The 13,868-nt window shown below is 41.1% G+C and overlaps 1 protein-coding gene across 1 annotated transcript in view; it reads left to right on the top strand.

Moving 5' to 3' along the window:
- LOC134205240 (uncharacterized) overlaps positions 1–13,868 on the top strand; it is a 99,973-nt gene that overhangs the window by 67,187 nt on the left and 18,918 nt on the right. The window contains exon 2 of the mRNA XM_062680315.1: positions 168–293. Coding sequence (XP_062536299.1) covers positions 168–293 — 126 coding nt within the window. The remainder of the gene's footprint in view (positions 1–167; positions 294–13,868) is intronic.

The following is a 13,868-nucleotide window of genomic DNA, read 5'->3' as shown; positions in this document are numbered from 1 at the left end:
AGTCGCTCGAACTAAACTGCCAAGACAATTATTCATGTTCGGGTTCATCCGGTAATTGGATTGAGTGGAAAATGATTGCTAAGCTGGCATTGTTCTACAACCACCTCGTTTAAATGGTACCTAATTGATGTAAAATCTTTTTCCTGTTCTCGCTTTTCTGTTCACAGAGAAACTCCCCTGGATCCCGCACACTTGCTACCTTGGCAAGGAACGATGTCAACCGCACACCAGTTCCTGCAGTCGGTACCGAGAAATACGGGAGTGCTGCTGCGATCGGATACTCGCCGCACAGTGTGAGTATGAAACGCGGTGAACCAGAACGAACTTAACCCAGTTTTAGAAGTCCCATCAGATACTGAAACTATTTACCGCGCCGGCGGCCGTCTAACCTTAACAGAAACCAGAACCTTAGCCACGCTGCTCGTTGCATTGCGGTTGTGCTCGACCGAAAGCGAGGGCTTCCCTGCTGTGCGCGTTGGCAGCTGCCGTAATAATCTTCATAATCGATCCGCATGCGTTTACCTTTGATGCAGGGCTGGTATCGGATTCGTTTCAGAGACTTGTTCAATTGATTGAAGTCAGACACCGTGAAAAGGGTTACTAGTTTCCAAATCAAACATAGCATAGATCGCTTTACCGCTGCCAGCCCTGCCTTTGTATGTCTTGTTACCACTCAAGGATGTGTGTATGCGAGTGGAACTGTGGAAGCACTACCTCGTTCAGAACATATAACCCATAAATAATGTTATCCAAACTATCTACGTCCGAAATCAAGTCGATCCCTTCTCAGGGATTGCACATGCTCATATGTGCGTGTTTGTTGCTTTTGGCTCAGAGATGGTTTGTTCGCTAAACTGAGGGAAGTTTCGATTCGCCGCAAATACACAACCCGACACACGCACGGACCAATAAACACAACAAACTGCAGCGTGATTATGGCAATAAAAATGCCAATAAAATCTATCGATTCCAACGATATGTAAATATTTGGATTTTTTTTGTCTTATATCTTCAGTAGGATTTCATCAGAGATGTGACTTTCATAAAGGCGCTATTTACCCGTAGTGGCGAAACGATCAAAGAATCGTTGACAAGGTTATGGTCGATTTTGGCAAAATTATAATTAGGAAAAGCAGACAACCTGTGCATTGCCGTTTACTCCTCGTTTTCAAAATAACACTTCTTTGTTTATTGAAAAAGAAAAACTGTTCTTCTCTCATTTGAGATATTTCGGCCATGCAAAAGTACGTTTTGATAATTTTCCTAATTATTGGCTGCAAAGTTTCTTCCGCTGCTGATTGAACTTCCTCACGTCCATTTTATTCTTTCAATCAATTCATCCATGTATCTTAAGCAATTATATAATCAAATTCAATCAAAACTTAATTGACTAATTATCCATTTTAATAAATTACCTATTACCGACCTATTATGCTGAATGTCACTTTCAACATTCTATTAACCCTTATGCGGCCAACAAAAAAACACACGTGGATGGCCGACAGGGTACCCGTGTTCCCATAAATTGATATTTTCATAACTTCAACAATTTTCAACCGATTTGGATAATTTTGACAGTTTTGGAAACAAAAACTCATTTAATTTCTGTCCACTGTCAATGTTTACAGCTTTTGTTCATGGTTATACAAGAAATTCTCGAAGTAAGGCCTGAGGGTCTACACGCGTAACCAAAGGCCATTCAACCAGTTTAAAATATGCTACATGCTCTTTGCGCTTCTTGGAATTGAAGATGTTCACAGTATATGCTTTGAGTCATGAAAAAAATCCCTGGAGTGAGGTTTTAGTCATCCAAGAAATCTCTGGATTTAAGCCTTAGGATCTACTTGCGTAACTAAAGGCCTATTATCCAAATTCAAATACTGTACATACTCTTTATGGTACTTAGCATAGAATGCGATCACAGTATATGTTCCGGGTCATCCAAGAAATATCTGGAGTAAAGCCTTAAGGTAATGTAACCATGGGTCTATCGACTTGTTTCAAAATTGGTACATGCTCTTTATGCTCCTTGAAATCGATTGTGATGACTACTTACGTTCTGCGCTATCCAAGAAATCTCTCGGATAAGTCCTCAGTCATACGAGAAATCCCTGGAGAAAGGCTATAGGGTCTACACGAGTAACCGAAGGTCTGTCAATTGGTTTCAAAAGTGGTACATGCTCTTTGTGGTCCTTGGAAAATAATACGATCACAACATATGTTCTGCGCAATCCAAGAAATCTCTCGCATTAGGTCTTAATCATATAAGAAATCCCTGAGAAAGACATAAGGGTCTACACGCGTAACCAAAGGTGGTTCAAATGGTTTCAAAAGTGTAACATGCTGTTTGTGGTCCTTAGAATTAAAGTGTGTTCACAATATGTGTTCTGCGTTATCCAAGAAATCTCAGAAGTTAGGCCTTAGTGTCTACACGCGTAACCAGAGGTCTATCGACAGTTTTAAAAGTGATAAATGCTCTTTGTGGTCTTAAAAACTGATCACTACATATGTTCTGTGCTATCCACGAAATCTCTAGGATAAGGTCTCAGTTATATAAGAAACCCCTGGAGAAAGCCATAGGGTCTTTTTTCAAAAGTGGTGCATGCTTTTTGTGGTCCTTAGAATAGAATGCGATCACAACATATATTCTGCGTTATTACAGATATCTCTGGAATCAGGCCCTAGGATCTACACACGTTAGAACAGAATGTGACATTGCCATTTCTTGGACGAATCAGAAAATATTCCTGAAGACATTCTGTTCCAAGTACCACAAGGAAAATCTTCCATATTTGTAGCAAGCTGGTAGGTCTTCAGTTACAAGTGTAAACTTTGAACTCTTGAACATCATGGGTTTCTTGATCATCCTTGAACATATGATGAGAACTTACTGAGAAGCAAGTGGTGTGGCTTGGGAAACACTACAGGGGGTCAATAGACCTTTGGCTACGCGTGTAGACCATAACGTTTTACTCCAGAGATTACTGATAGTCCTTCGGTTAAGCGTGTAGACTCTTAAGCCTTAATTCAAGGATTTCTTTTATAACCATGGACAGAAACTATAAACCTTGATAGTGGGCAAATAAGTTTCTGTTTCCAAAACTGTCAAAATTATCGAAATCGGTTGAAAATTGTTAAAGTTTTGAAAATATCAATTTATGGGATACCCTGTCGGCCATCCACGTGGTAAAAAAAATCAGATGCCCCTCCGCACGTCCCCCTCACTGTATCAACATGATTTTCTCACAGATGCTACATTTTATGGAGTTCTTAGATGTCACCGAGTTTCAGCTTCCAGCTATAAAAAGACATTGAAATATCACCACTTGAAGTTGAAAATGGAACACGGGTACCCTGTCGGCCGCATAAGGGTTAAATGTCCATTCGACCACATGTCGATTCGACCAAATGTCCTTTCGACGAAATGTCATTCGACGAACTGTCACATAGTTCAACATAATGCATCGTAACTGGCTAGAGGAGCTCTTCAAATTCAGAATCCTTTCGGAAATATCCACCGTTTTCTTTTTATTTATTATTTCTATAAACCCACTGGTCAATATTGGATAATTGCGTCACTTTTTGAGACACCGCAATAAATCATTACATTTTTGTTTTAAATTACGATTGACTTAAGTTTCTTTCTTTCGAATATACATTCGACGAAATGTGTACCAAGATTATTCATTCTACAATCTGCTTTCGATTAAATTTCAATTCGACAAAATGTCCGTTCGACGTAACGTACTTTCGACCAAATGTACCTTCGTACATTTGGCATTCTTCATTCTAAACTCTGTTTTCGACTAAATGTTCTTTCAAACAAACATCATTCGACTAAATTTTCCGCGTCTTCAGTGGACTAAAAATGAATTTTCGACTAAATGTCCATTCGACTATATGTCTTTCGACAAAATGGTATAGATTCTACTAAAACTGTCAGTGAAGATGCACTTCTTCCAAGTGCAATCAGCCAAGTGATCATATGCGAGAACGGGCATTGTCCTGGAGTGATGTCCACCTGAGAGTTGGGAAGTTTGATGAAGGATGGCCTTCGAACTTCGACCTTTTTTCAAATGATATTTACAATTGAGATTTTTTTTAACCTTCTTCGGATATTAGGAAAAACTTACAAATAAGATGTTAGGGTCATATTGACCCAGAAATGTAAATGCTTGTAGACTAGTCAAATTATATCCGAATCACAAAGTTTACATATCGTTCGAAAGATAAATTCATCAATTTGATGGCTATGTGATGATACGCTGGTTCCAGAGACAATGGCCACCGGGAAACGACTTCCACGGGGACCTTGTCGGTCATATAAGGGGAGCATAAAAATCGCTCCATATCTGTCTTTCGATGGGTAACTCTTCATAGATTCTCATAAAACGGGGATGTATGGTCCATAAGAGAGTTTCCGACCAAAATGGCCACTCCTGGAACCTGCAAGGTGCCCTCGGGGAACCCGTAGAAGGGGAAACTTCTATTTTTACACCAAAATATGCCGTGCGACGGCTTTTTCATCATGATTTTCACCAAATTGATAGTTATGCACTTGAAATCAAATCTCGACTATATTGACCACTCCTGGAACCAGCAAGGTGCCCTCGGGGATAGATTAAAGTTTATAAGGCAAATATATTAGCATTTTACTGGAGTGAGGGGTGAATTTATTTCTTTTCAAAGGTAAAAGAAACGAAATTTGCTCAAACCCCAATTCATAGAAATGCTAATAACTTAACCGGGCAAACTCTAATCTTCTCGCGGTTTTCTGCGTAACATTCTGTATTAAATTCTTCAAGATCTGAATGAGTATCATGGTTCTTGATCGTAAATTGTGCCGTCGAAATGCAAATCACTGTTTTAGGATGTTTCTGCATACATTTTTCCATATAAACTTTCAACGAGTTTAGCACCGCCCAAACGTTGACCAATTTGGCTGAAATTTTGTCCAGAGCATCAGGGCATCAAATAGAACCAAATAAGAAGGCGGCCAATCAAAAAAATTGAAAAAAGTTTTTCCAATACTAGTTTGAGCCACCCTAACGACCACATTGACCACTCTTGGAACCTATGAGGTGCCCTCGGGGAACCCGTAGAAGGATACATTTTCGTTTTTAAAGGGTGTGTTTGGAAAAAATGGCACACCGAAAATCTTCTGTAACTTTTGAACCGTTTGAGTAAAAAACATGAAAATTTGAGCAAATCCTATTCATAGTGTACTGTTTGCATCTGCAGAGTTTCATAGTTATATATACAGTGCTGACGATCATGTTGTCGGAAGAAGAGATTGCCAGGGAAAATTTTTTGTGCATCTACAATCAAAATCCGGAGGCGTCCCACCGATCGATCGCTAACAAGCTTTGGATTGCAAATTCAACTGTATCTCGTGTAATGAGAACCTTTAAGGAGCGTCTGAGTGTTCAAATGAGGGAAGTGAATGGTCCAATGGACAGTAAAATGACTAGGAGTGGTTCAACAGCTCAAGAAGTTCCAAAACGTGTCCATTTGAGATGTCGCTAAAAAGTCCAAGGTGTCGGTTGGTTTTGTGCAGAAAACCATGAAGCGTGCTAGGTTATATGTTTACAAGATGCAAAAAAAAAACCCAAACTGAGATCAAAAGGGAAACACCACTGCAGAAACTCGCGCCCGGAAATTTTACATGAAGTTGTTCACCAAATCGTGTTGCATGGTGATGGATGATGAAACCTACATCAAGGCTGACTTCCTGGGCAAGAATATTTCGTTGCGAAGTCTAAGTTAGATATTCCGGACAGAAGGCAGATGATTTGCGAATGTGGTGAAGTAAGCGCTCCCTTCACTATTTCCGGAACAATCAACGGTACGATTTACACCGAAGAGTGCTTCAAGAAGCGTATTTTACCATTCATAAGACAACACAAAGTATTAACTCTGGTTTGGCCTGATCTGGCGTCCTGCCCCTACGCTAGAAATGTGCCGGAATGGTACCGAGCTAACGAAGTTAAATTTGACCAAAATATATGAACCCACCAAATTCACCGGAACTTCGCCCGATTGAAAAATTCTGTGCAATTGTGAAGACAAAACTTCGCAAACATCCCAAAATTAGTAAAATAGAGCTGTAGTTAACGAAAATTTGGGTAAAAACAACAAAAACACTGGAAAAATCGATTGTACAAAATTTGATGGGCATTGGCGTAACTACAGGGGGGCTAGGGGGGCTATAGCCCCACCTAGGATCAAATTAGCCCCCCCTAGAATAATGGTCACTTTGCATTCATATTGCTCATATCTAGCTCTCTGGTCATATGAAGGCGTAACTGTAAGCAATGGATTCTCTCCATCATCTCTCTACGAGCTAGTTGAATCTATTTTATCAAGTTTTCAAACTTTGAACAATGAATCGCCTGCTTTGAGCGTGCTTACAGCGGCACACTAAGAGTTAACTTTTGAAAATCAGTATTGCGAAAGGCATCTAATGTTTAATATCTCGAAAATAAGCACCTTAATCGAAAAAAATATTTGGTAGGCGTAGTAGCGGACACCTTCCTACATAACTGGTACCAAATAGTTTTTCGTGAAAAGTACTACTGTTGAGACGGGCTTGGTAGTCATATAACTACTGCTTCTGCCTCATACGCAGGAGGTCGTGGGTTCAATCCCAGGTCCGTATCTTTCTCTATAATTCTCATGTTCTTGCAGTCGCTAGAACTGGAAATGGACTTCCATACCGATTCCATTTCTATCCTATACCTTCAACTTGAGTATTCTAGCAGTAATCTGCTAGAATTGGAAATGAACTAGCTTCTACTAGCGTTTCCTACAATCAATAAGAATTTCCATCAGTTGCTTTCTCCTATCTGTCACATTAGCAGCTCGTTAACCAAGACGAACCTCTGCCTCTCGAACCTAACCCAAAAATTCCAACAAAAATTCCGCATGAACTCATGGCAAGTGCAGAAGTATATTCGGCTTGCAGTTGGCGAGTGATTGTATCATCATTTCCTCCCCCTTCCCTACATTGACTTGCATTCTGACGTGGCAGGCGCATGTACTTATACATTGAAGATGTGTGCTAGTCCCAAGCAAACATCTGTTGGTTCCCTGTGCAAGAACAGCTGATCTGGTCATAATGGAGTAGCAACTACGAGCAGTCAATCAAGCTCAAGCTCAAGCTCAAAAATTCCTACTGTAGAGAAAACCCGCGTTAGATGTCTTTCGCCATACAAACTTCAGATGGTTAATTCATGCTGGCTAATTTTACATATACGATAGCGCCTGGATACGGCAGCGACGGGTTAGAAACCAACCACTGTATGTGATTCATTGTTATGTTTTGCGATAAAAATGCTGAAAACGAAGGATACAGTCAAACCTCCATGAGTCGATGTTCTACGACTCGATATCGACTCATGGAAGCAAATTATTCCATATTAAAAAATATTTTCTGGGTTACTATGATGGTCCCTTCAAACAGCTTCCTAATGACTTTATATTCCTCATCTCGATATTTCCATGAGTCGATGGTCCCTTCAATATCGACTCATGGAGGTTTGACTGTATTAGGCTACCTTGATTCTCCAGTACCAGAAATTATAACTTAAGGAAGTGTAAGTAGGAACAGTGCAGTGATTTTGAACAGATAAATAATAGAAGTAACAGACTGAAAACAACCAACACCATTTCTGTGATTTTGATTTAATGAAGAAAATGCAAGAGAAATACTGAATCTTAATATTTATTTGAACTACGTAAATTTTTTGGCAAATTGTCTTAGATTCAAATCGACATAGGATACCGGAAATTACAAATTCTGGTTTTCAATTAATTTCGCAGCAAATGATCAAGCCTTTAATATTTTTAAGCGGAGCGTGTAGTTTTCGACTATTGCAGCTTTGTAACGCAGCAAAAATAAGTTTATTCATGCATCTGGTGGTTTCGGCAATTTATTTTACCTTTTTCATGGATTAGATATACAAAAGAAAAATCGTCCAATCCTTTAAAAAGGTAAAATAATTGATCGAAACCGTCGGATGCTGAATTGAACTCTTTTTTTGTCACGTTACAAAACTGCAACAGCCAAAAACTACACGTTTTTCAATACTCTGAGTATTTTTTACTAACCCGAACGTGTGATCTTTGGCTTTAGGACATGTTCCCAAAAGATGCATGACCTTTCTAAAAGGATTATCAAGAGAGAGAGATTTCAAGGAAAGGCAACTAAAATTTAAATGTGAAAGAACTTGTAATTCTTTCAGATGGATTTATTGCTAAGTTCCTTCAAAACGTACCAAAGTTTTCGAGAGTCCTAAGACATCTCTAGATTTTTGTGTCAGCGCTGAGCCTCGATGAACATTATTTGTAATGTTCAAGTCATCAATGCATGTGTTGAAATAGCTGTAGCCCAATTTGCGAACAGTATACATGAGTTTGGTCGAGTGTTGAGCGAGAACGATATCTTTTTTTGTGTTTTGATAGAAATAAAAAGAAAGTTAGCACCCCTAGAATTTTTCGTTAGTTAAGCCAATTTTGATGGGTGGAGTGAAAAGTAATATGCGCGCATTCGGAATGGGTGATGAAATCGAATAAAACAAATGTTGCAAATCATAACTCGTTAAAAGTTTTTCATTCCCTGAAAATTTCAAGAAAATCCGATAATCGGTTTGATTTTGGTGAGTAAATATGTGTGTGCCATTTTTATCGAAAACACCCTTCAACCGAAATATGCCATGCGACGGCTCTTTCGTCATGATAGGTGGTTATACGCTTGAAATTAATTTTTGACCATATTGGCCTCTCTTGGAGCCTATGAGGTGCCCCCGAGGAGCCCGTAAAAGCGGACGATTTCGCACTTACATCAAAACTTGTGGTGCGGCAATTCTACGAAAACTGCAAGTGCGCGTTGGTAGAGAACTACCGGTCTAATAAGCGTTTTGTAGATAGTCAGTTTGGTACGGCGGCGAACTCTATTTGATCGGAGCGTTTTGCGGAGTCCAAAGTACGTACGATTTCTTGCCATGATGCGTCTCCGAATTTCTCTGCTGGTATCGTTATCGGCGGTCACCAGTGAGCCCAAGTACACGAATTCTTCAACCACCTCGATTTCGTCACCACCGATAGAAATTCGTGGTGACCTCTCTTGAGCCTGTTCCTATCATGTACTTCGTCTTCGACGTGTTGATGACTAGTCCAATCCGTTCAGCTTCGCTTTTCAGTCTGATGTAGGCTTCCTCCATCCTCTCAAAGTTACGTGCCATGATATCAATGTCGTCGGCGAAACCAAATAACTGGACGGACTTCGTAAAAATCGTACCACTCGTGTCAATCCCTGTCCTACGTATTACTCCCTCTAAAGCGATGTTGAATAGCAAACACGAAAGACCATCACCTTGCCGTAACTCTCTGCGCGTTTCGAAGGGACTCGAGAATGCCCCTGAAACTCGAACTACGCACATCACCCGATCCATCGTCGCTTTGATCAACCGTGTCAGTTCATCCGGAAATCCGTGTTCATGCATTAGCTGCCATAGCTGGTCCCGATCGATTGTATCATATGCGGCTTAGAAGTCGATGAATAGATGATGTGTGGGCACGTTGTATTCGCGGCATTTCTGCAGTACTTGGCGAATGGCGAACACCTGGTCCGTGGTGGAGCGTTCGCCCATAAAAACCCGCCTGGTACAGCCCCACGAACTCCCTTGCAATTGATGCTTGGCGACGGCATAAAATGTGAGAGAGTACCTTGTAGGCGGCGTTCAGCAATATGATTGCGCGGTAGTTGCCACAATCCAGCTTATCGCCCTTTTTGTAGATGGGACACACGACACCTTCCATTCACTCCTGCGGCAGAACCTCATCCTCCCAAACCTTGGTAATCACCCCGTGCAGCGCTCTAGTCAGTGCAGTGCCTCACCACCGTGTTTAAACAGCTCTCCTGGTAGTTGATCAACTCCAGGGGCTTTGTTGTTTTTCAGCCGGCCGATCTCCTCCTGGATTTCTTGGAGATTATCCGCATGTCCTGCGCGCGTGCTCCTAGATTCATTACCATACCGCCACCGTTATCTGCCATATCGCCATTCAGGTGCTCTTCGTAGTGCTGCCGCCACCTTTGGATCAACTCACGCTCGTTTGTAAGAAGGTTCCCGTTTATGTCCTTACACATATCGGGCTTTGTTAGGAAGTTAGCAAGTATGAAAATAGAAAGATGCGCTTCGAACGCCATCTCATCTCAAAACACTGTAAGCCACGCCGTGGCGCTAAATTGACTGGTTGAGCGAACCCTGATGGAATAGTTCGCGTCTCCCTATTTATGGTTCGGGATTGTTGTGGCTATCTACAGTATAATTAGGTTGGTCTTACCGAATTTGTATTTCTCGTAGCTAACTTGTGTCATACTCATGCGGTTTCCCAGTTTTTAGAGTTTCCGGAACCTAGATCGATTGTGGATCAGCTCAGAACCAATTCTTTTCACACCCGAAACAAAATGCAGCGATATTTATTATAATTCCTCTTGTTTGAGGCTAAACTGTATGCAGCGGAGACAACTTTTCAAGCAATTAGTTAAAAAAAACTCGGTACCCGGTCTAAGACTAAACTGACTGCTGGAAAAACGAGTTAGGTATTTAAATACGTACCAACTCTTCATGAACTGGCGATCAATGGTAGTGAGAGGAACACACGGAGTTCTTATTACTGAACAAATTCTCTTGTTCAATCAAAGTTAATTGCCTATTTCCGGGGATTAAACCACCCGACTTGGACGTTAGTTTACAATGTTATGAAAACTCATATGTGAATATGTACGTTATGTGGAAGATATTGATTTGGAAAATGTATTGGAGGTAACCACTTTCCCTTCGATGGGACTCGAACCCATGACCCTACAGTACGCTAGACTGGTGCTTTAACCAACTAAGCTACGAAGGACCTCCGTGGGCCTTCGCAACCTAGCAGCTACTGAACGAGCTCGAGATTCTCAAATTGGACGTATAGTCAAATCACTCGCAAACCATTTCTCAAGCCAACACTCCTTCGTCCCGCCAAATACCCCTACAAAGGTTTGAGCTAGACTATTTAGCTTTAAATAATAAATTGAATTTGGTATAATAATAATTCAATCAGATTTGCAAAAAACAAAGAAAGATTTGTCCAGGAGAAGCCAGAGAGGCCATGACTCCTTCTTTTAATTCAAACATTTGCTCGGTTCAATGCAAAGGGTGATATGGTCCCTTCTTTGAAAGGATGCATTTGCTACTAAATCATGCATTTTGTCTCTCTTTGATTCTTTATTTTAAAGCATGTATTAGTCCTGTCAAGGAAGAGAACACATGGCCTGATAGCTATATACCAATAGACTCATCGATCATTCCAGTGTTTAATCTATACACATAGTTTTCTATGTAGGCAAAAAATTCAAGCCTCCACCCCTTATAGGATCCAAGAGTGGCCAATGTGGTTGTTGATCTATTTCAAGCGCATAACCATCTATTAGTTGAAAAATCACGCCGAAAAAGTCGTCGCATGGCATATTTTGGTGTAAAATGGGGCCTTAGCCGTGCGGTAAGACGCGCGGCTACAAAGCAAGACCATGCTGAGGGTGGCTGGGTTCGATTCCCGGTGCCGGTCTAGGCAGTTTTCGGATTGGAAATTGTCTCGACTTCCCTGGGCATAAAAGTATCATCGTGCTAGCCTCATGATATACGAATGCAAAAATGGTAACCTGGCTTAGAAACCTCGCAGTTAATAACTGTGGAAGTGCTTAGCGAACACTAAGCTGCGAGGCGGCTCTGTCCTAGTGTGGGGATGTAATGCCAATAAGAAGAAGAAGAAGAAGTCCCCTTGTACGGGCTCCCCGAGGGCACCTTGCAGGTTCAAGGAGTGGCCAATATAGTCAAAATTTGATTTCAAGTGCATAACCATCCATTTGATGGAAAATTGTGAATAAAGAGTTGCCGCACGCATATTTTGGTTTTATAATGGAAATATTCTCTTCTACGGATTCCCCGAGGGCACCTCATAGGTTCCAAGAGTGGTCAATGTGGTCGTTAATCGATTTTAAGTGCATAACCATCAATTTGGTGAAAATTCATGCAGCGTAGTGTTCATTAAGCACTTCCACAGTTATTTACTGCGAGGTTTCTAAGCCAAGTTACCATTTTTGCATTCGTATCATGACGAAAGAGCCGCATTCGTATCATGACGAAATTTCAGAACGATCGGCACATCAGTTAAAGAGTTTTTCTACTTTGAAGTTCCGTTTTGGGTAATATTGACCTCAACATTTTACTAAGGTTAAAATATAATGCCTTAAGGATTCTAGAACTTTGTCAAACAGATCATTGTTCTAAATACAAAGTGGGAGGCATCAGAACTAAATTTAAAAAATGTCACAGAATTTGATGACATTATTGTCATTTGACTCTAATTCGGCTCTGACGCTGCCATTTTCAGATGTAGAACAATGACCTATTAGGAAATGTTTTAGGATCCTTTAAAGGTTACACGATTGTACATAACTTTTGAAAAAAGTTATTATCAAATTAGTCCCATGACATCGAAATGACATGCGTTCAATTGATCTTGGTTGTGACAAATATCTAGCGAATATGGCAAGGCCAGTCACACCACGCTTTCCAGTGGTCACCCAATGTCGATAAACTGTCGCTATGTATAACGGAAAACGATGAAATATTACGATCCTCCGGAGCTTTCAGTTGTCCATCCAAAGATCACGGTTGGCCAAAGAATTAATCTGTCCTCCTTTCGAATGCCCTTAGCCTCGTGTACAACTTAATTGTAAGCTTCATCAATTTCTCTTCGATACTGTTCATTACTGAACCGCGTTATTCGTAAGTTAATTATTTCGAAATCAACGACGATTGCGACATGATGCCGATCTTAAAAATAGAACATTCCAAATATTCAACCCTAACCGCATTATTGGTTCAGGATCACAGGCTTGTCCCATGAATCATGAAATAAATCAACGCCGAAATTGCGGTTCCGTTTTATAACCGTAAAATTGGCTCGCCCATGAATTCGATCCGTTTCGATGCGGCGGGCGGGCGTTCGAAAACTGCCAATGCGTGTTCCAACAAACCGACCGATTGTGTCAATAATTCCGCTTCCGATGATCGTCGTCATGTGATGCTGAAACGCTGGTGTCGAACTCTCGGTACTGTTCTCCGCCACCAAACGATATTTACTTTAGCCATTCATAATCCAAACCAAACAAAAATAAATCCAGATCCCCAATAGAGGTAATAAACTATAGAGGAAGATTGTCGCTGTCGTCACTGGCGAAACATATTTTGCTGGCGAAGATAGGGCACTAAATGTCAACGAAGGAAAAATCAGTACGTTTTGACAGATAGGTACCCAACATGTTTGAGAACGATAACAAAGGGAACCGCAGCGACAATCGTCCTCTATAGTTTATTACCTCTATTAGATCCCCGCACGTCTAATCGCTCGAGCGTGTCCGATCTAACAAACTCGAAGACCCCGTCTCCAGTTAGGAGCAGCGCGTCGGTCGTCGCCATCGTCACCACCACCGTAGTCGGTAAACAGTGAGGTGCTAAGTGTTCGACAAGTTGCTGCTCTGGATGCCCCGCGGAATCAATCATCGATTCTCATATTCCAACCAGTGGCACGTAGCGCGCTTCCATTTAGCGAAATTACGATACCTAAGCGAAGGCTTTTTGACTTTGACTACTCCACTCTAGTTCATGTATCACCCATCGAAAATTGGTTAGCACCTAGTTGTGGAGGAATGTTTGTAAATCTATCAGAGCGCTTTGAGGTGGTGCATTTTTCAGTGATGAAATGAGTTTCCGAGATGATGCCTACCCCACACGGGAGTGTTGTGACTGTGATGGCCGTAG

The sequence above is a fragment of the Armigeres subalbatus genome, chromosome 1, assembly GCF_024139115.2.
Source record: "Armigeres subalbatus isolate Guangzhou_Male chromosome 1, GZ_Asu_2, whole genome shotgun sequence".
NCBI lineage: Eukaryota > Metazoa > Arthropoda > Insecta > Diptera > Culicidae > Armigeres > Armigeres subalbatus.
The sequence above is the reverse complement of the archived record's forward strand: the minus strand, read 5'-3'. Positions and strand labels throughout refer to the sequence as shown.